The following is a 24,202-nucleotide window of genomic DNA, read 5'->3' on the forward strand; positions in this document are numbered from 1 at the left end:
TAAATCTTTTAAAAAACTGGTGAATAAATAAGACAGAAATCACAAGAGCAAAAGGAAAGACTTAAGGCAAGAATCTAGATGGAGTTTACATTAATAACTATAAAGACTTTTTTTGTTGAGAGAAAGAAGGGCAGGGGAAAGAAACTTAACTATGCTCCACACCCAGCACAAAGTCCAACATGGGGCTTGATCTCACAACCCTGAGATCATTACCTGAGCCAAAATCAAGAGTCAGATGTTTAACTGACTAAGGCACCCAGGCACCCCTAAAGGCTTTAAGAAAAACTAACTATATTTCTCATGAAGTTATGGTCATTGGTTCATTTAAGAGAGCACCTAAAAATTATGTTAAGGTTCTTCAAATCTCTCCCACCATCTGATCTGACTTAGCATAAAACAGAGGAAAAAAAATAATAGCCTCGTCTCCATGGACCAGTTCATTTTCTGCAAAGTAGTCAATACATTATCCCTCCCATCCCGTCTGTATACTTTTTACACCTAGATGGGAAAAGCTAATATTGAAAGCTGAGTAAACAGGATGACTTAATGGAGGAGCTGGTAGTGGTACACTACATTCTGGTAAGTCTTTACAGTTCCAAAAATAAAGTACCATAAGCAGGGACCAAGAATAAAAAAGGCTAGCAAATGTGCATACTAGAAATACTAATAAGAAGAATAGTTAAGATTGAGCACTTTGTACTGCTCTAGGCCATTTATATTAATTCTCAAAGCAACACTGAGTCACTTCAATAATCAATAAACAGTAGATCAAAGAGATTATAAAACTTATTCAAGGTCAAGTAGATAGCAACTGAAAGTTTGAATTTGAGCATAAGCTGTCTACTCTTAAGCCCATGCATGCATGCAGTAAGCTATGTGATATTAAACTTGTAGCTAAGAAAAATACGAGCTATCCTGGAAAAGCAGGTAGACAGTATTTCTTAAAAGATTCTTGGCAGAAACAATGTAGAGCTAGTGTCAAATTAATGACAAAGATAAAACGGTTATTTTTAAAATAAGATTTTTAAGTTTTTCATCAAAATGAAAAAATTCATACATCTAAAATAAAAATATGCCTAAAATGAAAATGTATACTTTCATACACACACACACACACACACATACACACATACATACATACCACAGCCTTTGTAAAACACTTTAAAAGCATATTTCTTTCTTTAGGAGAAAGTTGAGAATTCTATTTAGACTGGAAATAAATATTGTTTATTCTTAAGTACTATGCCTTCAGCATAGTCCTCTACCAGTATTTTTTTTCTACCAGTATTTTCTATTATAAACATAGCTATATATCGATTCAATTTGCTAGTTATTCCAGGAAGAAGAGAAAGTTAGTCTCAAGATCATGTTTTAACTGAAGTAAGAACTACAAATGTCATGTCTAGGTATATATCTTTTGAAATATATTATCTTTCAGAACACTGAGCTTTCAAAACTCAAAGAACTGAGAATCAAATTATTACTTATGCAAAGAAAACATATGAAGCACATATAACTTGTTCTAATCAAAATTGGTTCTAAAAAGTGAAAAAACAATTTCTTCCCTTCTCCACCCCCACCATTACAAGAATAAATTGATTTTTTAAAAAATAACATAAAACAGTAAGTATATTTACATTTCTTTGTCTTTTCTGCAGATCTGGCACAGGTTTCCTTGAGCAAATTACACAAATGCCTTGTAGCATTATTCCTGAAAGAAAGCAAAAAGTCTCCCTAAGTGTAATCTGATTTCAAAGCAAATTCATATGTAAAGGTTATGAAACACTGTTTCAATTTTTAAGAAAATTCTTGTGTGTGTATATATATATATATATACACACACACATATATATATCACATCACTCATAAATGATTATATGAAAAAAATGGGTTGACTATACTATAAGCAAAGATGATTTAGTAACTTCCTCCCTTCAAAAGTAAAAAGGCTAATTCCTTAAGAACTATCTACCCAAGTAACTAACAATAACATTTCAGTAAATATTTCCAGATTTTGCCTAAGGGGAAATAAAGTAAGAATAAAAGGGTTGAGCTTTTCATTTATTAAATGCTTCAGAAATAATCTGTCTTGGGATGCCTGGGTGGCTCAGTGGGTGAAGCCTCTGCCTTCGGCTCAGGTCATGATCTCAGGGTCTTGGGATCGAGCCCCGCATCGGGCTCTCTGCTCAGCTGGGAGCCTCTCTCTCTCTCTCATTTTTCCATGCTGCTTTGCCTACTTGTGGTCTCTCTCACTCTCTGTCAAAAAAATAAATAAAATCTTCAAAGAAAAAAAAAAGAAAGAAATAATCTGTCTTACCCTTAAAACATTAAACAGGTAATTTTTTTTAATTTTCTTTTTTTTTTTAATTTATTTGACAGAGAGAAATCAAAAGTAGATGGAGAGGCAGGCAGAGAGAGAGAGAGGGAAGCAGGCTCCCTGCTGAGCAGAGAGCCTGATGCGGGGCTCACTCCCAGGACCCTGAGAGCATGACCTGAGCCGAAGGCAGCGGCTTAACTCACTGAGCCACCCAGGCGCCCCTAAACAGGTAATTTTCTGACTAGCCTTTTATTACATGAATAATAAGACCTCTGATCATCTCAATAGATGCAGATAAAGCAATTAATAAAATTCAATATCCATTTATGATAAAAACTCTCAACAAAGTAGGTATAAAAGGAATGTACCTCAACATAATAAACTCCCTATATGACAAGCCCACAGCTAACCTCATAATCAACAGCAAAAAATAAAAAGCTAAAAGTTTTTCCTCTAAGATCAGGAACAAGATAAGAATGCCTATTTCTCACCACTTTTATTCAACATTGTGTTGAAAGGCTTAGTCAGAGCAATTAGGCAAGAAAATAAAGTAATCCAAATTGGAAAGGAAGAAGTGAAACTCACTATCTGCAGATGACATATCATATATGTAAAAACCTAAAGACTCCACAAAAAAAAACTATCAGAATAAAACAAATTCAGTAAAGTTTGCAGGATAAGAAATCAATACACAAAAATCAATTGCATTTCTGCACACTAATAATGAACCAGCTGAAGGAGAAATTAAGAAAACATACCCATTTACAATTGCACCAAAAAGAATCAAATACCTAAGGATTAAATTTAACCCAAGAGGTGAAAGACCTGTACATTAAAGCTGTAAGACATTAATGAAAGAAACTGAAGACATGAATAAATGGAAAGATATTCCATGCTCATGGATTAGAAGAATTCATTAAAATGTCCACACTACCTAAACAGGTCCTGATACCAATTTCATTGTGGGAAGGGAGGTTCCCTACACCAACAAGCAATTCTTGGGACACCAGCTGGACGTCCCATAATTCAATGCAATTATGATACTATCTACCTGGAGATAGTCTCAGATTCTACAGGTTAAGGGTTCAGTCCTACACAACTGCTGTACTCCTAACCCATTTAAGATACCAGTTGCAAGCCCAGGTTTTACCTATATTTCTGTCCAACTAGCTATAAATCAAAAAATCCCATGACTCACTCCTTAGTTTTTAGACACAGATACAAGTTCAGATTGTTACCTGAATCTCTGACAGACTATCTAGAAATCTAAGGTTCCTTGAATTTGATTAATTTTCTGGAGCAGTTCACTGAACTCAAATGATTTACTTGCTAGATTACTAGTTTATTATAAAAGAATATAACTCAGGAATAACCAGATAGAAGAGATGCATAGAGCAAAGCATGGGGAAAGGGTGTGGAGCTCCATGCTCTCTCAGCTCACCACTCTCCCCAAATCTCTTCACCAAGCTGGAAGTTTTCCAAACCTGGTCCTCTTGTGTTCTTATGGGAGGCTTAGTTACATAATTGTGACTGATTAAATCATTGGTCATTGATGACTGATTCAAACTCCAGACCCTCTCCTATCCATAAGGGGGATGAAAATTCCGACCATCTAATATGAAGAAAGAGGATTACTCCTACACTATGGAAATTCAGATTGGTGCAGCCACTGTGGAATACAGTATGGAAGTTGCTCAAAAAATTAAAAGTAGAACTACCCTATGATCTGGTAATCACACTATTGGCTATTCACCCAAAGAATATGAAAGCACTAATTTGAAAGGATATATGCACTCCTATTGCAGGATTATATACAATAGCCAAATTGTATATACAATAGCCAAAATGGAAGCAGCCCAAGTGCCCATTGATAGATGAATGAATAAAAAAGATGTTGTGTGTGATACACACACAAACACAATGGAATATTACTTGGCCACAAAAAAAGAATGAAATTTTGCAATTTGCAACAACATGGATGGATCTAGAGGGTATAATGTTAAGTGAAATAAGCCAGTCAGAGAAAGGGTGGTTTGGTTTGGTTTTCAAAGCCTAGACTATTCTCCAGTACAGAGTAGTAGCTCCCAAAGTATGATCCTTGAACCAGCAACATCCATATCACTTGTTAAAAGCTCAAATTCTGAATCCCTACTCCACTGAATCAGAAATTCTGGTAGGGGAGCAGAGGACAATAGCATATATTTTAATAAGCTTTGCAGTTAATTCTGATGTTTGCTAAAATTTAAGAACCACTGGTCTAAAGATGAACTCTTTTTTGGTAATTTTATTTTTTCTTCAGTGTTCCAAGATTGTTTATGCACCACACTCAGTGCTCCATGCAATACATGCTCTCCGTAATACCTACCACCAGGCTCACCCAACCTCCCACACCCCCTCCCTCCAAAACCCTCAATTTAGAGATGGACTTTTTTGTTATTGGTTTTGTAAAAATGAAAACAAGTGACCATAAATCTAATTCGTCAATTACAATTTGAAAAAAATTTCAGCCTTTTCCTGTTAATTTATGGTGAGGGGTAGAGTTACAAAAAGTACCTTTACCAAAAGTACCTTGTACCAAAAGGTACAAAAGTACCTTTACCAATATGTTCCCTAGACCACAAAGACTTTTTGAACAGCACGGCCTGACAAAAAAACAGCCATATACTCCATAAACAAGCAATCATCCAATCAAAAAAGTATTTATTCAAGTCTACTATGTTCCTACAGTGTCTCAATTTTAGAATTCTTAAAACTCTTCACTGGCTTCCAAATGGCTATTTGCAGCAATTTTCAAACTTTTTTTTCCCCTAGAACTAAAATCCTTTTACTGGATACACAAGATTTTAAATTATACATAATGCTGTTCTTGTTGAAGGGAGCCATAACTATAACCACTTAGCCTTTCTTCAGCCGACCCTCTGCAAACCTTATCTTCCATCTCCACTCCAACATAAAAATCAAAACTCCTTACCATGTCATGAAATGCTAAAGTAGAAACCTCTAATTCTCCTCCTGGCTAACTCCTATTCATCCTTCTAACATCCTCATCTTTAGAAAGCCTTCTCTGATGACAACCACCATCATATGCATGCAACAGAGCTTGACAGGTTTAATTCATCAAATTATTTAAACAAATCCTAGGTAGGAGTCTAACAAAAATCAAATGTTGCTTTTTTTTTTTTAAGATTTTATTTATTTATTTGACAGAGATCACAAGTAGGCAGAAGGGCAGGCAGAGAGAGGAGGAAGGAGGCTCCCTGCTGGGCAGAGAGCCCGATGTGGGGTTTGATCCCAGGACCCTGAAATCCTGACCTGAGCCGAAGGCAGAGGCTTTAACCCACTGAGCCACCCAGGTGCCCCCAAATGTTGCTTTTTAAGTTTATTTCTGAAAATATGTAATTGTAGATGTTTCAGGTTTCACTAATGAATGAAATTTGAAAATTGAGACTATTACTACATCTAATGGTGGAAATCAGATCACATATAAGGTCCTGCTCCATTCCAAAAAAAGCCTCCAAAATTATCTAAATTATCTCAAAACTCTTTTCCTGCTCAAAAATGTCAATAAATCAAAGTGTTCATTCCCTCTCAAACTTCTATTACAGGCCAAGCATATGGTTTTGAAATACCAAATTCTCTTTCAAATCTACATCCCTTTTAGAAAATCATCATCAGTGAAGGAGCTGGTCCTGAGCAACTTTATATTAAATCTGTCGTTTATATTAAATCTGTCGTTCAATAATCAAGTCGCTCTACCTTAAATGCAACTTTGTTTCTCACCTATATTTTGACAAAGCTCTTACTTAAACGTTAGTTTCCTTCAGATGACAATTGACAATTCAGTATTTGAGGCCTAAGTGGATATACAACTGAAACTATTTAGAATAGAAGAAAATCATGCCCTCTCACCTCAAAAAAAAATGGCATAAATTCTATATTATGTCACATTACACTACCTTACACTATACTATATAACTTAACAGTCACGGTATTAGCAAAAATTCAACTGTTCATCAATGGAGAAGGTAGCAATCTTAAGAAAGCTCATCAACTACCAAATACTGGTATTAGAGCTACGGTGGGCTTTAGATGTCCTATAAGATACTACGAAACTCAATCACATACCTATACAAAAGTGAGCATAAGTACCAAATATACAATAGGCATACAATGTTAGAAACGTTCTCTTCTCTCTCCCTTTTTCCTAATAACCAAACCTCAATTAGGCAGGAAAAAAATTAAGTTTTAGCATTTAATCTTTTATCTGGGAAATCATAGGTTGTCTTTTTTAAATTAAGTAATCTCTAACCCCAATATTGGGCTCAAACTCACCACCCCGAGATCTAGTCACAAGCTCTTCCAACTAAGCTAGCCAGGCAACCCCATAGGTTGTCTTTCAATTGGACTAAAACAATCTGTTTTAAGAGTCTTTTTCCTTTATCAGCAACTTCACTGACAAAGTGATAGGTCTTCTAAAGCCATGATGTTTAACTTAAAACATGTAGGAATAAATAAATTTTGTACTCTTCAGGGACCCATACATTACATTCTAACCAATATTTACTTGACAGATGAATTAAAACTATAGTTTTCTATTAAATTCTATATAATATAAAATGAAAGAGACAGTAAGTGTATAAAATAAGGCTTAGCTATTGCCTAGAACAAAAAAAAGGAAAAGCTAAAGTTGACACTAAGATTTTAAGCTGACATTAATGGAAAAATCATTAGATCACTAACAAAAACAGGAATTTGAGAGTAAGAATTAGCTTATAATGAAATTGAGCACTATTTTACAAATACTGCACCTAAAGTGTTGCAACAATCAGAAAGGTAGAAAATATACATAGGCAGTTGCAGATACAGTTATCAGATAACTTTTGATAATAAATAATGGTTTCTCCTGATACTTTAATAAGTGAGAAATTATCAGTCAGTGATCACTGTTTGCCAAATACAAAAATGTAAAATAAGTATGTCTTCCTTCTTCCATTGTACCCAGGTAGAATTCTACAGATAAGTTAATATTACATAACAGAATATTAAGTTCAATAAATTTCTGGAAATCATTTTCATAAATCTGGAATAAATTTAGAAAGAAAAATTAAATTATTACTTACTCTTTTATTAAATCTTTATTTTCTTGAATTCCTTCTTCTAATTTCAAACTTACTTTTTCATTTTCAAACTAATTTATAAAACAAAAGAACAGTTCATCACATTTTGCTTATTTTTAGCAAAATAAACACAAGTACAATCATTAAGCAGCATTTCTTTGCTAACAACTAACTTTAAGAATTCTTTGCAAACAAAAAGCTTTGTGTCACAGCTTATAGATTTTCCTATAAGAATATGTATCTCACTTTCACAGATCTAAAATTAAGTTTTCTGAATCATCTCCAAAAAGTATCCAACAATATTTTAATGCAATATTATCTTCCCTAAACATTTTTAAATGTTTTATCTTTGTCCTAACAAAGATAAAAAATGTTGCATTTTCAACATTCTTCTTTCACTGGGCCACAAAGCTGAAGCTAAATAGTTCCAAATATAAAATCCACAAATGTCATTGTTGGGTCCCCCAAAAATTGGGTACCCCAATAATGGGTGCATGATTAAAGGAGCGAGACTCATACAAAGTGAAGGTCAAGCAAAGCTTTATTTCATGCCAAGCATCAGGAATCATACCGACGGTCAAACAGACCGGTCGAGGCCACCTCTCCAGAGAGGGTGACCCCTCCCTGCTTTCCAGACTAACTTTTATAGAGTAAAGGCCATGTGACTGGGCCTGGCCACACACAGGTGGCCAATGAGATTATAACATACACAGGAAACTCCACAGTGATGCTAGGTGACCAATTGAGTTACAGTTTACCCTAGTAGACATTTAAACCAGCCTATCACACCTTGGTTAGGATTGGCACCAAAAGGCTCCCAAAGGGTGGGGGCCCATACTCCTTGGTAGCTAGGAGACAGTATGTGCCCCCACTGATTGAATACCTCCACCTGGCCTGACCCACCCTTGTACTTGGACTTTGTTACGTGGGACTGGTTTCCCGGACTTGGTTTTAAATAAGTTGTGGGGGGGGGGGGGCAAGGTCAATTTAAACTTTCCAGCAAAATGGCAGTTCAACCAGGGTGGGGCTGCTGTGCCTGAATAGGCCCTTACAGTCATATTCCAATAAAAGACATTCATATCAAACAAATCATCACTAGTAATAGGATTAAAATTAAAAATTTATAATTAGAATCATTAAAGCAATCTTTATCAAAATAATTTATTATTTCCCTAATCATTTGCATTAAGCTTTGTGCAACTGTAAGGACCTATGTTATATTCTTATTTTAGCTAGAGGCTTCCATTGAGGTTAAACAATAACTTTGTTGTTTAACCCTTAATGTCCCTGCTCCCCTCAGGGATTTTATATTTTAAGGATTTTATATTTTAAGTCCTCCAGGGGACTTAAAAACAAGTCCCAGAAACCAGCTCCAAGTGTGAAGGTCAAGAAAAACAAGGCTGTACCCGCCCTGACAGAAGTACAGCCATCTTGGCAAAGCAAAAGCTGGCACCTTGCACTGTAAGAGTGGGTTAGCATAAGAATGGCCATCCTTGAAGGCCAGGAAGCCATTTTACTGAGCGTCCCTAACAAACCCACACTGTAACTTGAGATAAGAGAAAGTAGCTAAAACCTAAGAAACGACTTAATCATATACTACCAGGGCTGTTAGGCAGTTGGCGCCACAGGGACGAGATGTTAAAGAAAAACAAATAGTTAACTTGCAGAGATTACAATCCTGCTAGACCAGAGTCTCCCTTAGTTTGCAAATGTGCTAGTGATTTACAACAAAAAGGCCATCTTTTCAATGGCTCAGTACGAGGCCAAAGGTTGCCCTCTCCACCATAAAACTGTAGGAGGCTGAGGCAGAAGGAAATGTAATTAAGGTGAAAATTCTTCTAAACCTAAATCTCACTTAACTGCCAGGGTGACACCGGGGTGGCAAAAAGTTAAACAAAGTTAAACTGTCAAAGTGGGGCGCAAGAGATGTATGTAGCTATGAAAAAGTGCCTTGAAAATGCTATATAAACCCTTGGCTTTGAGTGCTCAGGGTCCTCGTTGAAACCCGCTGCACCAGGCGGATACTTGGACCCCAGCTAGCTGGAAATAAACCTCGCTGTGTGACTTGCATTATCAAGAGTGTTCTCTAATTGAGGGGTGGTCGACTCCATACCCTAACACAACTTGTCCTCTGTGCTCATACTAAAACTGAAACACAGCATCAGTTAAAATTCAAAAAACACTGTCCTTAAAATCCACATCACAGAAATACTCTATTTTAAAGTATTACAGATTATAGAAGTATTATAAAATCTACTACACTACATTTTCAATTCCAAATCTCATTATACCTGTAGTTCCTGAATGGCTTTCCGCTGTGCTTCAATTATCTTTCTATTTTCTTGCAACTTATTTTCTTTTTGCTTCAATTCAGATTCTACATTCACTTTCCACTTCTTGATCTTTTCAGCCTCCTTATACAGTTTTGAATATAGTCTGCTCATTGGCTCTGAATTCTGATAAATAGATTTTCAGAGTGGTTACACTAAAATTTTGAACAATTAACAAATTACCGCTGCCTATTGCAAATATCCGTGAGTAATATATCTTAATAGTTGAGAACAATTCTCTCTTCAATTTATGCCCTACTAGCATCTTGAAAACTACATTAACTCTTTTAAAGTTATTAGCTATATTAGCTACTTCACTAAAGTTACCGGTCACTTGAATACGTTATACGCTACTGAATAAAATCCAATACCTCCAAAATATACTTAAGCCAGATATTGGAAATATTTTAGTCAATGAGAGAATCTGGCTGGTTAAAAGCTAAAATAAGTCATTCTACATGAGATCTATAAATTTTTACAATGGTCTTAAAACATTTTGGTTATATGGTTTGAAGATTACCTAGAGGATATGAATTTTCAAATACAATGACAAAAACATAGTTAACACAAGAGCTAGCTTTCATTTATTCTAAGGTCTTATTTAGCTTATATCTGGATTTCCTGCATTACCCATTTCAACATTATAAGGTAAATACCAGTTCATTTTTTTTTTAATCACAGATTTCTGTTTGCTGATACCTCTTTGTTATCAAAATACATGAATAATTTCCATATTTTTAAATTCTGTGATACTATGATCCAGCAACAGACACACAGTACTTTATCAGGCCATGGAATTTCCTTAAGTAGACTCTATGCTCGAAATGGGGCTTGAACTCAAGTATCTTGTGTTCTATCAACTGAGCCAGCCCAGGTGCCCCAGAATTTCTCTGTTTTCCTTTTTTTGGGGGGGAGAAGTTGGGGGGAGAGAGAGAGAACAAGCAAGTATAAGGCGGAGGAGGGGCAGAGGGAAAAACAGACTCACCACTGAGCAGGAGCCTGATGCCATGCAAGTCTCCATCCCAGGACCCTGAGATCATGACCTGAGCCAAAGGCAGACCCTTAACTGACTGAGCCACCCAGACACTCCTCATAGACATCTATGTGCCATAAGTAAGAATATTTTTTATAACCAAAAAAAAAAAAAAAAAAAAAAAAAGAGTACTGCATGTTCTATAAATTCCTTAGACAACAAAGGAGCCAAACAATCATACTCATTAAAGGATTCTTTGTAAAATAGTGGTTTGAGTCTTGGCCTTTTCACATATTGTAGCCATATACCCTCTTCTATTCTTGCTCTTTGTGGTTCAAAGTTAAATTTCCCTGAAAGAGTGGATGCTTGCATAACCCAGGAAAATGCAGAAGACTAGTGTTTCAGCAACTTTAAAAGAAAAACAAAGCGGGGGGTAATGGTTTTAAAGAATAGAACTGCGGAGCCTGGGTGGCTCAGTCATTAAGTGATCCCAGGTCCTGGGATGGAGCCCTGATTTGGGTTCCCTACTCAGCAGGAAGTCTGCTTCTCCCTTTCCCACTGCCTCTTGTTCCCCCTGCTGTGCTTTCTCTGTCAAATAATAAAAAAAAATAAATAAACTTAAAAAAAAATGAAATAAAAAAATAAAAGATAGAACTTAAAACATTAGCCAAATTTTAATCCTTTAGAAGCTTCAAAAAGAAAGGCATATACAAATAACAATAAATGATACTACAATTATAAGAAATTTAATATAGATAGGAAGAAATCTTCTGACCTCAAAATCAGAGTCTTTCAGGGCTTCCTGGTAGTGACAACTGTCAGAATTATCAACCTAAAAAAATGAGTAAGTGTTTCCTGTAAGAAAATTTTTTTTAAATTTATTTTCAGTGTAACAGAATTCATTGTTTTTGCACCACACCCAGTGCTCCATGCAATATAAGAAAATATTTCTGATGAGAGTTTCAAAATAGTAGCAATTAAGTACTGACAACTAATTATCCAACAGCTAAAGAATTTTTTTCCTTTTTCAAATAAGAAAGTCAATACCTAAACAGATTATATCTATGTACCTTATATCTAACTTACCTGTTCAAGCATGGGCAAAAACTTAACTTTTTGTAAAGCTGGATCTGCAAGATAAAAAACAACTGGTATTAAATTTGCTAACCTCTTATTTTTTATATTAGTATATCTAACTTTAATGTCAAGGCTCTCAAAATAATACTTATATTTTCAATATCTAGCAATGTGTATGTAAAAAATACTTTTAAATACAGTGATATATTGTTTTTCCAGTCTCTTACCTGAATCAATGTTTTCCCCATTTTTGGAGAGATTAGTCATTGGAAATGGAAAACTAAAATCATCTTCAATATATTTGCTGAAACTCTAGAAATACAAAGAAGTTCTTAAATATAGTGTTCCAAAACCACTGTGATAACTAGCAGTGTAATATGCAATTATATATGTAATATACGTGATTTCAACTGTGAATCTTTTAAGGTATATATAATATTTAAAATATCAAGTGGTTTTGCTATGTAAAAAAAAATACATGCTTTGTAAGTATTCAAGAAAAATAATAGTAATTCTAATTAGTAGCTTAATATATTAGTTTCTTCAATTTCACTATGATCTTTCCCTTGATAAAACTGAGAGTTGTCTTCACTGAATAGCATCTTAGTACTACACTATTAGCTATAGAGACCATAGGAATTTTTCTACAGCATATAAAATTGAAATATTCATTGCTTCATTCCATCCCCAATATAAAGCTCCACAGAGAAATTTTAAAAATAATTATCAGTAAAAGCTGTTTAACCTGAGAAATTTGGTATCAGAAAGAAGGAATTATAAGAACTCTATTATATAAGTGAATTTCTCTTTTTATCCTCACAACCAGGTGACTCAAAGCCAAATTTTAAGCTTAGTCAGACACTAATTTTTACCAGTATTTTGACATATTTGTCCAAATTTTCTTATTTTTTCCCCAACACTAATATTCTCTTAACATGTTTCTGTATCTTGCTATTTCATTGTATATGTCTTACAAATTGCCTCAAGTCATTTAAGGACAGAGGGAAGATTCAAATAAGCAGGATTTGTTATGTATCCAGAGTTCCAAAGACCCAGTGATTCTTTTTTTAAATCAAAGATGCTTACAAATATTACGTATGCTTATCATTCATTCCAGGCAATATTACTGAAAATTCTTGGGTAATAAAAATCCTGGAAGATAGCACAAGCAGTAATTTCTCTGACATTGGCCATAATCATATTTTTCTAGATAGGTCTCCTGAGTCAGGGAATCTTGAGTCAAGTCAAAAACAAAAATGAACCATTGGGACTTCAAGATAAAAATCTTCTGCATAGTGAAGGAAACAATCAACAAAATTAAAAAACAACCTACTGAATGAGAACAGATACTTGCAAACAACATATCCAATAAAGGATTAGTATCCAAAATATATAAAGAATTTATAAAATTCAACACCCAAAAATAATTTAATTGAAAAATGGGCAGAAGACTTGAATAGATATTTCTCCAAAGAAGACATATATACAGATAGTCAACACACACATGAAAAGATGCTTAACATCATTCATCACCACAGAAATGCAAATTAAAACCACAATGAGATATCACCTCACACCTGTCAGAATGGCTAAAATGAAAAAACACAAACAACAAGTATTGACAAGGTTGTGGAGAAAAAGGATCCCTCATGCACTGCTGGTAGGAATGCAAAGTGGTGCAGCCACTCTGGAAAACAGTATGGAGGTTCCTAAAAAAAAATTTTTTTTTTAATAAAGAAAATTCAAAATACAACTCCCCTATGATCCAGCAACTCCCCTACTGGGTATTTACCCAAAGATTATGAAAACACTAATTTGAAAAGATGTACGACCCCTCTGTTTATTGTAGCATTACTTATAATAGCCAAACTATGGAAGAAGCTCAAGTGTCCACTGACTGATGAATGGTTATAGATGGAATATTACTCACCCATAAAAAAGAATGAAATCTTGCCATTTGCAATGACATGGAAGAAGCTAAAGTGTATTATCCTAAGTAAAATAAGGCAGGCAGAGAAAGACAAATACCATGTGATTTCACTCATATGTGAAATCTAAGAAACAAAAAGATAATCATAGAGGGGGAAGAAAGGGACTAACCAAGAAACAGACTCTTAACTATAGACTACTAACTTATTGTAACCAAAGGGGAGGAGGGTGGGAGATGGGTAAAACAGGGGATGGGGATTAAGTAGGATCCTTCTTGTGGTAAGCACTATGTGATGTATGGAAGTGTTAAATCAGTATATTGTACACCTGTAGCTAACACGAGTAAATTGGATTTAACATTTTAAATAAATTTGTTTAAAATTCTTGGGTAAATCAGGCCACATTTTCTAGGAAAAAGAATTATAAAATAACACCCGTAAGAAAGTACATGGTGTCTCCTTACCTGAAGTTAATAGTCAAATCAAGATTCATATGCAAATTTACCTTGAAGAAATTAGACTCTCCTCCCAAACTCTGAGGTTTCACTGCAGATACTTGACTGCTACTTAATCTTGGTGGTACAAACAATTTAAAAGGCTTTTGCTTTTCCATTTTCTCTCTTCCAGTTGTAATTATCTATTGCCCCAGAAGGCAGGGGGGGAAAAAGTGTTTTTACATTGTTTAATACACTCTTTATGCTTTATTTTTAAAAGCAAGGTCTGTACAACAAATGCCATGTAAAGGAGCAGGTGTAACCTTTGCTACACTGAGTCTGCAGCGTCACGTCCCTGGGCGAGTCAAAGTAAAAACACCCCACAGCTGTTCCTACCATTTACCACCACCAATGGCCAAGCTGGTGACCTAGATAAGCCAGAAAGTCCGAGGTACCACCGCTGTGACAGCCCGAAAACAAAGCTCTCCCTCCGCCAGCCCTGGTAAATTGCATCACTCCACCGCGAGAACTACGGTAGATTCTTAAGAGGGCCACCGGACACCCAGGAGGTGCTGGAGGGGCTGGGGGAGGGGAGCCCTCGCAGGCGGAGGGCCGCAGGAGCCGCAGGTGCCGACGGAATCAGATTATCGCCCAGCTCCCGGCTCCGTCGTCAAAAAAAGGAACTCCGGACCCCCTGCCCTTACCTTTCAAGATTCAGGGGGAAACCATGGACTCGGCGCCCACGCGAACTGCTACCTGCTGTCTATTAGGGCAGCAAAAAGAATCAACGAGAGCTTCTGCCTTCGAACCTCAGAAAAGGCGGGAAATCGCTCCCCTTCGGCGGCCAGCCAGGAAAGGGCGCAGTACACGACTGTTTAACGGCTAAATAACGGTCAGCTGCGAGAGTTCGCCCGGCTCCCAATTCTCGCGAGATTTTCCTTTACCTTGGTAACGATTCTTCACGGGATTCTATTTTTCCTTCCAGTAGACGTTCTTTAAGATTCTGCTATTGTCAGAGAGAATGCAAGGAAAACTAGCAAGGACTGTGATAGATTGGAGCAGAGAGTGAAAAATGCATTGCTGCCCTCCAAGAGTTGAGTCTTCGGGAAGAAACAGATGGGCAGATAATTACAGCCAGGTGTAATCATTTAAAGGTGGTAATTTAGAAAGGGTGGTTAAAACACCGAGAAAGCGGCACTTGCGGGGGGGGGGGGGGGGGGGCTGGGGCGTCAGGAGAGGCTGCACGGAGGTGTTGGGCTTCTCTTACAGCCTTGCTCAAGAATAGGAGAGTGATTAGAGAGAGAGTGGGCCGACAGTTAATGGGGAAAGAGGACTCCTGACCGAGAGAACACAGGCGAAGGCCCTGTGGTTGTGAGCGAGAGTAGTCCAAGAGAGACTCCAAGAAGTTTGGCGTAGGTGTGTGAGGCCAGGTGGGAAAACGGCAAGAGATGAGGCTGCAGATTTGGCAGGTAGGAGGCCTTCCAAAGGCTTTTGGATTTTAGCCTTCCTGGATGGGGATCTTGAAGAGTTCTGAGTAGAAAGGGAGGCAAGATCAAGGTCAGAAGAAAATGTGTCGGTATGAAAAATGGCTTAGGCATGTCGGACTGGAGTTTGGGAGAGAGTTTGATAGGCAGGATAAGGTGTGAGGAGCAGAGCCGTGACAGTGAAGATGAAGAAGAGGCATCAAATGTATATTTAGGAAGTAAAATTAATAGGATTTGATGACTTTTTAAAATAGTAAGCAGGGAAAGAAGTCTGACTGCTTGGCTTCAAGCTGTGGCGAGGAAATACGATAAATATTGTGGTACTAAATACCTAGGTTTGAGCAATACAAGAATGAATTCCACTTTGAATACATTTGACTTTGTTTTCTAACTTCTTCCGGTACTATAATTGATGTTTTCCCAAAGGGCTTAAGTAATATTTTTAAATATCCAACTTTGTATAAATTTAATCTATGAGACATCATAGTTTCTGCTAAATTTTAAAAATTTTTGATCCAGGTTAAGTACTTTATTTTACATTTTAAGGAAACAGTCTAGATACCCTAAAAAAGACAAAATAGTCCCTCCAAGAGATGATTCAAGGTTTATGCCCAAGATGCCCTGTGGGGGCAATAATTAATAAATTTTAAAAAGACATTCTTAAAGTTGAGGATATAAATTCAACAATCCAGTTTTTTTAAGTTTTATAGCTTAAAAAAAAAATTGGACTATGGTCTTTTTTTCTGTCTTGAAAACCAAAATGTTACTATGTCTAGGATTAAATTAACTTAAATTCACAGTATTTTATTTACTTACAGTCTTTCAAAACAATACAGCCAAACATGGGGGCTTAAGTGGGTAGGAGAAGAATCAATGAAACAAGATGGGATTGGGAGGGAGACAAACCATAAGTGACTCTTAATCTCACAAAACAAACTGAGGGTTGCTGGGGGGAGGGGGGTTGGGAGAGGGGGTGGGGTTATGGACATTGGGGAGGGTATGTGCTTTGGTGAGTGCTGTGAAGTGTGTAAACCTGGCGATTCACAGACCTGTACCCCTGGGGATAAAAATATATGTTTATAAAAAATAAAAAATTAAACTAAATAAATTAAATAATTAATTTTTAAAAAATACAGCCAGCATAGAATTTCTCAGTTTCATATACTTCACATAGAATTTATTTTTACTAAATAGCCTTTCTATCCATACAAGGATTAAAATACCTGTGGAAAGTTTTCAGTTTTTAAGAACTTCATTTTTTCTACAAAAGGTATTGGCAAAAATGTCAAAATATTGCCTACCAGAATGAGTAGTAATTTGTGCTAAATTTCCTAATATATGTTAAAACATTTTGATGATTTGTCATTTTAACTTTTTTAATATCTTACCATTACCAATTTTTTTAAATGTGGCCTTAAAAAGATTTTTTTTTAATTTAAGAAAAAGTAAGAGTTGAACAGTTTTGTTCCCCTTTAATAATTCATAAAATGCTATAACAGGAATAAATTTAGAAAGTTAGTTCTTAATCCATCAATCTGGCCTAATTAATGAGTTTCACAAACTACCTTTATTCTGATTACAACTGTTTCCACTAGATAGCCTTTCTCATATCCATAATCTACATATTTTCGTTCAGTTTTTCTACTAAAAGAAAAAAGTAAAGTTTCTTCAGGTAAGAACTCTATTTAGCATTATTCCCTTTTGAAGGAACCATACGGCAACAAAATAGTCATTGCTTCTTTTGAGTAAAATCTTGAAAAGAGTCCTAGATGTCCCTCTAGTGGTTCGTCCTATATTCCACAAAATTTGATGAGCACTGATGACATCCATTTTATGGTGATATATTGGTTACCTAGCAAACCTATTTGTTTTTCAAATCAGTCATCCTATGATGATAGAGTCAAAAATCTAGATTTAGAAAGTTTTAAGACAAACCACAACAACATTCTAAATTTCAACAATGTGAATACAAATTCCATTTCTCCAAGAGTGAACTAGCCAATTTGGGGTCCTTTGCTTTCCAGGTGCTAAGTATTTCTGAGTAATTGTGATTCAGTGTTCTCAGTTCAGTGAGCCTCCCTATGAGACGAGCAAAATGCTGTAGGTCTTCTGGATGGTAAATTTTTGAATATTTGTACAAAATTTGTAAAATGGGTTCTTGTATATTTTCCACATGCTGCTTATCTTTAAGGTATGGACGATCTGAAAAACATCATCATATATATCTTAATGAATACTGGAAAGTTGTAGAAGATAATTAATTCAAAACAATACAGTTTGTAAATAATAAAAATAACAAATATTTAACAAACCCTAAATGTATCAAGATACTATGCAAGTAACTTACTTCGTATAGTATCTTATTTTAATCTTCATAGTACTCTATGAGGTAGAGAAATAAAGTCAAATAGGAAGAGAAGGGTTGTAAGTGGTTGTAAGAGTACAAGAAAAATTTCAAGCTTACTTGAAATTTAAAAAGATTAATTTCCTCAAGATGAACAGTAAGCAAAAGGCAAGCTTCTTAAGTACCTAGTTATAAAATATGAGAACCAACCAAGAATTTCTGAATGGGTAGGCAACAATTATTTATCCAGTCATTGTGGTGGAGATATAGCAGCAAACATAACAGACACCATTTCCTGCCCTCTTTAAGCTTATATCCTGAGTTTGGGAGGAGTGGGCAAGAAAAGAGATATATACATATTTTAAATTTTAAAAAGGGGAGGGGGGTTCCCTGGGTGGTTAAAGCCTCTGCCTCTGGCTCAGGTCACGATCCCAGGGTCCTAGGATTGAGCCCCACATCAGGCTCTCTGTTCAGCAGGGAGCCTGCTTCCCCCTCTCTCTCTGCCTGCCTCTCTGCCTACTTGTAATCTCTCTCTGTCTAATAAATAAATAGAATCTTTTTTAAAATAAATAATATGACAATGATAAGTGTTATAGAGAAAAATAAACAGGAGAAAGAATAAGAATTTAGGGTGGAAGGTCAGTTGCTATTTTTAAAAGGATAATCCAGAGGTAAGATGACATTTAACAGAGATCAGAGATAAAGGAAGAATGTAATTATCTGGGGAAAGAGATTTCCAAGCATATTTGTTAGATACAACACAACCTGTGGCAGGAGTCTGCTTGACATTTTCAAGTAACATGTGTATCAAAATTAATGTGGCTGTGGTGGTGTGAGAAAAAGGGATAGTAGTAGGCAATAATAGAAAGAACTTGGCTTTTACCTGTGTAGAACAGGAAACCATGAAAGAGTTAGGAGCAGATGTGTAAACCTGGCAATTCACAGACCTGTACCCCTGGGGCTAATAATACATTATATGTTTATAAAATTTTAAAAAAATTTAAAAAAAGAGCTATGAGCAGAGAAATGAAATGATCTAGCTTATGTTTTAAAAGAATAACTCTGGCTACTATATAGAGAATAGACTCTAGGGAGGCAAGGGCAGAAACAGGAAAGCAAGAGAAGATACTAGTTCGCATTAGGGTGGCCGGAACAGAGACAGTAAAAAGTGGTTGAGTTCTGGATATATTTTGAGGCTAAAGCCAAGAAGAGGTGTTGCATATTTGACAGGGTATAAAAGAAAGAAGGTAGTAAAAGATGACTTCACAAATTTTGTCTTGTGTAACTTGAAGGATGGAGATGAACATTTAGTAAAGATTGGGGAAGAATATAGGAGGATCAGTGAAAAGATCAGGAGTTCACCTTGGGAGATGTTAAATTTGATATGTCTACTACAAGTTGAAATCTTGAGTAGACTATTTAGTGGGAGCTTAGGGGAGCAGTCCAAGTTGGTATATAACTTTGGGACTTAACATGTAGATGGTGTTTAAAGCCATGACATAGGATGAAATTTCAAAGGAAGTAAGTGTAGAAGAAAAGAGAACTGAGCTCTAGGACACTCAACATTTATTAGTGTGGTAGATAAGGAGAAATCAACAAAGGAGATGGAAAAATCAGCCACTGAGGAGAAAAATCAAGAGAGTGTGATGTCCTGGAATTTAAGTGGAGGGAAAAATGTCTAGAAGGAAGGAATGATCAACAGAAGCCAAGTGATAAAAGTTTTCCAAGAGAGAAGGAGTGATCTGCTCTGCCAGATGAAGCGGATGGGTCAAGTACAATGAGGACTAAGAATTGAAAACTGGAATCAGCAGTGCCAGATTACTGACAGTCTTTGGCAAATTATGGTAGAATGGAGAGAAGGGGACAAAAATCTGACTGCAGTGGGTTCCAGAGTAAATGAGATGAGATGAATGAAGGCAGGAGTACACAGAAAAAAAATGTTTTTCTGTAGAGTAGAGCAGAGAAATGGGAAAATAGCTGAAAGCGATTAAAGGTCAAGAAGGCTTTTTTCTAAGATGCAAGAAATTATAGCATGTTCATAAGCTGAAGTGAATTCTCTCAAAGAGAAAATTTTGATGAAATAAAGTTAACATTTGGCATCAGTGAATAATAACCACAGACATCATGTTTTGATTGCCAAACTTAATCCAAATACATATTTCTGAATGGTTTTTACCTGAAAAAAACACAGTTGTTGCTGCAAGCAGAGCATATTCAGTATTAGTAATATTAAGTTCACTCATTCTTCTGTAGAAGCAAAATAATGTGGTAATAAATTCTTCAGCAATACCTAAAAAGATTAATATCAAATATATTTTCTTCAGACAATAGTGCATAATTAAACATACTGCCATTACCATCTTTTCTCAAAGCAGAGTAATAAAATGAAACATTGTATCTGATCAATTTTTCCCATCCAATATAATATTTTGTATTGTATGTAATATTACCAGTCAGTGTAGTAGGTGGACAGTCTTCATTGCAAAATGTTTCCATAGAATAAATAACACTTCTCTTATCACTCTGACTGGGAAAATTCAATGAATGATCTGAATGATCTGATATTCTCATAGGACCTAGTAACAGGGAAAAATATAAAGTCTGATTTTTAAAAAGTCTTTATACAGATAATAAATCCAATCCCTCATCTGTTAGACAGGAAATATTCCCAACAAATGGTAGCTTTATAATTTTTATTCCTGAATCATAAACTGAGATAAATAGTTCAGATTTTATATAAATTTCATGTAGAAAACCCTGCAAAAATGTTTTCCATGATGACATATAATTGGAAAAAAAAAAGGTTTTCTTTAAAAGAAAAGCAAAGGCTAGATCAATGAATTAGAAAAGCTATCATGAAGTACTTATACCAACTAGTCAAATGAGAATATAATATTTATTATAAAAATGATGTTATATAATTTCTTGCTGTGTTTAATAGTAACCGTTAACATTAAGATTGAGTTGGTTGACATTTTTTACTTTCAGAAGCTGATGAAAGACATTCTTTCTGACTGTAAAGTTGGGCCCCATGAAGGAACATCACTTCAGTTTTTGATCCTTTGCATAATGCAGTCTGGTCCTCAGCTGTCAAATTTTCAAATCCTTGAAGAAAAGATCACATAATTGTTTGAAATGAGTAATGAAGAGGTAATTTTCAGGCATAAGATTTAATGTTTTTAATTATTAATTTAGTTATAATGTCAATCCTAAGTGTTTCCTTAGAATAATCAAGATCTGTAATTTCAAATATGAACAAAATTCTTGATTCTACATGGTAATATTTTGGAGCACTTTCACCAGAAATAGAGAATAATACTTTCTCATATGGAAAAAGCAAATTAAACACAGTCAGTTTAGCCTCAAAGAATTTATTTTTACAGTGAGTTATCTGTGCATATAATTTTTAGTCAACTGTAGCTTGATTTTTTTCATATTATACAATTTGATTTATTTTTATATTCAGAAACAACAATTTATTTCAAAACATTAAAAGACACAATCAATCGTGTCTTGCACTAAGTCTTTGGAGTCATTTGAATGTTTTTAAATATGAATATTTTAATCATCTGATTGTTTTTTGTTTTATTTTGTTTTGCGAGAGAGAGAGAGAGCACACGAGAGGTCCAGAGGGGCAGAGGGAGAGAGAGAATATTAAGCAGTCTCCATGCTCAGCATAGAGCACAATGTGGGGCTAAAATTCATGACCCTGAGATTATGACTTGAGCAAAAATCAAGAGTGGGATGCTTAATCAACCACACCTGATTGTTTAAAGCATACAAAATGAACAGCTTTGGTGGAAAAACAGAGGTTTTATTTTCCTAAAATGTCCCCTTCCTTTAAAACATGGAACTTTTAAAAAATTAAGTATGAAACTGATTTTTTCACAAAGATCATAAAGTGATTACCTGGGAGTCCCTTGGTAAAATCCATTAACCCCTGTAGGTGTAGGACCACTGTCTCCGAGAGCCTCAAAAAGCTCAGTTCAGGATTTACGTACTTCTGCAGCTAGCCAACAAAAAGAAATAAGAGTAATGGATTTTATTTTTTTCAACTAACTTTAGATTTTTAATTTTTATGTTTATGCCCTTATTTTCTAATATAATTAGTTATAAATTATTTCTCCCCATTAATGAACACATACAAATTTCTTTGTTTCCTCTAAAGGAATTGTATATTTTTGATGAGCAGCCACAATGTTATTAATGAGCTGATGTTCCTCTTGAGTTAGTTCCATGCTCTCCTTAATCTATAAGAAAACATAGGGGGAAAACTATAATGAATTTGTATTAAGCAACACATGTCATCATTAAAGAAACAAGAAATTTTATAAGAGTCTTACCATTTTTCCAGCTCTAGTGGTGGATGATACAAGCTTGTTGTCTAGTCCTTCCTCTTCCACTTTGATGCTAGAGTAAAAACTATTCTTCTGTTTAAAGTTCTTTCGAAGTCTCTTTGATTTGCATTGGATTTCTGTGAGCAAACCTGTGATATTATGAAATTCAAATAAGATGTTTTAGGTTTAGCAAATAACATCATAGGATTTAATGAAAATGTTCTTACACTGTACACATATATTATCATAGACTTGTCTTTTCACAAAGAACTTTCCTTTTGTGGCAAGCATGTACACAGCAATTAAATTTACTACATTAATTTCCTCTTTTCCTTCCATAACTACCTCTACTTACAAGTACATAGTCATCCTATACATAAATTAAAAATCAATTTTGCATCTCCAAACCATAAATTTAGACCTTTTATTTATTTATTTGACAGAGAGAGAGCAAGAGATCACACGTAGAGAGAGAGGCAGGCAGAGAGAGAGGGGGAAGCAGGCTCCCTGCAGAGAGTGCGATGGAGGGCTCGATCTCAGGCCCCTGAGATCATGACCTGAGCCAAAGGCAGAGGCTTAACCCATTGAGCCACCCAGGTGCCCCTAGACCTTTTATGTTAGAGAAATTTCTACATTATATCATGGAAACAACATAGAATACCAATTGATAAAGAAGTTCAACTACTTTATCTATGAGCTTTTTTCTTTGATTTTTTTTTTATATAAAGTCAAGGAAATATTTTGTGATTTTGTTAAATGAGCTAAGTCACTTTTTTTCTTAACAAAACAGGACAATGGTATTTTGTTATGGCAGTCTGAGCAGTCTCAGAGATAAAGTAAATGATTCGGCTGGTTGGACAAGACGACCTTAAGATCGACTCCAACCTGAATTTTTTTTTTAAAGATTTTTAAGTAATCTCTATCCCCAACATGGGGCTCAACCTCACAACCCTGAGATCAGGAGTTATATGTTCTATCCAATCCAGCCAGCCAGGTGCCCCCACCCCTGGAATTTTAAATAATAGGAATCCTTTTGGTCAAGCAATGAAGAGTTAAGATTTTATTAAAATAAGCAATGCAATATAAGCAGATCATTGCATTGGTGTTTATTGAACAGGAGTGTAATTTAATAAAAATTGAAGAATATTATCATAGCAGTTAAAGGAAAATAAAAAGAGATAATGAAGAAACAGCCATAAAATTAATACAATAGAAATATTGCAAGATAAGAGTTTGAGCAAGACTAGATTAAGCATGAAAACACTAATACTTTATTAAGAAAATTAACTTTGAAATCACAATGACATTTTGAGCCCTAGAAAATAGGAGGAGTTGCGAAAATAAGGCCAAAATCTTAGTACTACCCTAAAGATTACATGATATCATGTAATTTATAAGCTAAAAACACTGTGAACATAGAAGGAACTCAAACAGCCTAAGTACTCTTCCGCCTGTTCGAGTTGGTTTTTGACACCTATGAGCTATTAGTAGGCTCTACATACCTACTTGTCATGTAGGCTTCTAAAGATACAAGCCCAAAGAAGGAGAACTACTAATTTAAAATTCTGCTCTTTGTAGATAAATTATATAACCTTAGGTTAAGTCATATGAAAATACAAGGATTTCCAATGAAGAAGAACATATGATTATTGCCAAAATTAGACCAATATAGTGTAGAACAGGGTTTATGGAAATAATTACCTAGATTGGTTACTAGTCATCCCAATCTATCAGTTGTTAGAGAAATAGCTTAAATCTAGACTAGTATGTTAATGTTCCAAATAATTTGAGTAATGCATTATGTTGTCAATAAGATAAGAAAAACTAAAATCACCCTCAAAAAAGAATCCCCAAAGTCCAT

General features: G+C 35.2%; 2 protein-coding genes across 12 annotated transcripts in view; both read right to left on the reverse strand.

Annotated features, from left to right (window-relative positions):
- The window catches only part of SYCP1 (synaptonemal complex protein 1), a 132,746-nt gene extending 117,419 nt beyond the window's left edge, over positions 1–15,327 (reverse strand). For all 4 annotated transcript variants that reach the window (XM_082684980.1, XM_082684979.1, XM_082684978.1 and 1 more), the window contains exons 1-8: positions 14,881–15,327; positions 14,248–14,379; positions 12,042–12,126; positions 11,824–11,867; positions 11,513–11,569; positions 9,726–9,890; positions 7,438–7,505; positions 1,638–1,711 (exon numbers count right to left, since the gene is read on the reverse strand). In XM_082684980.1, the coding sequence (XP_082541106.1) occupies positions 1,638–1,711; positions 7,438–7,505; positions 9,726–9,890; positions 11,513–11,569; positions 11,824–11,867; positions 12,042–12,126; positions 14,248–14,355 (601 nt within the window). In that variant the 5' untranslated portion in view covers positions 14,356–14,379; positions 14,881–15,327. The remainder of the gene's footprint in view (positions 1–1,637; positions 1,712–7,437; positions 7,506–9,725; positions 9,891–11,512; positions 11,570–11,823; positions 11,868–12,041; positions 12,127–14,247; positions 14,380–14,880) is intronic.
- Positions 15,328–16,802: 1,475 nt separating this feature from the next.
- LOC309841682 (bile acid receptor-like) overlaps positions 16,803–24,202 on the reverse strand; it is a 53,699-nt gene continuing 46,299 nt past the window's right edge. For 7 of the 8 annotated variants that reach the window (XM_082684990.1, XM_082684989.1, XM_082684987.1 and 4 more), the window contains 7 exons: positions 22,348–22,490; positions 22,150–22,254; positions 21,914–22,013; positions 20,987–21,109; positions 20,455–20,580; positions 20,181–20,294; positions 16,803–17,862 (listed from right to left, as the gene is read on the reverse strand). In XM_082684990.1, the coding sequence (XP_082541116.1) occupies positions 17,615–17,862; positions 20,181–20,294; positions 20,455–20,580; positions 20,987–21,109; positions 21,914–22,013; positions 22,150–22,254; positions 22,348–22,490 (959 nt within the window). In that variant the 3' untranslated portion in view covers positions 16,803–17,614. The remainder of the gene's footprint in view (positions 17,863–20,180; positions 20,295–20,454; positions 20,581–20,986; positions 21,110–21,913; positions 22,014–22,149; positions 22,255–22,347; positions 22,491–24,202) is intronic. The other variant, XM_082684992.1, reaches the window with a different exon arrangement.

The sequence above is a fragment of the Mustela nivalis genome, assembly GCF_964662115.1.
Source record: "Mustela nivalis genome assembly, chromosome: 10".
Taxonomy (NCBI): Eukaryota; Metazoa; Chordata; class Mammalia; order Carnivora; family Mustelidae; genus Mustela; species Mustela nivalis.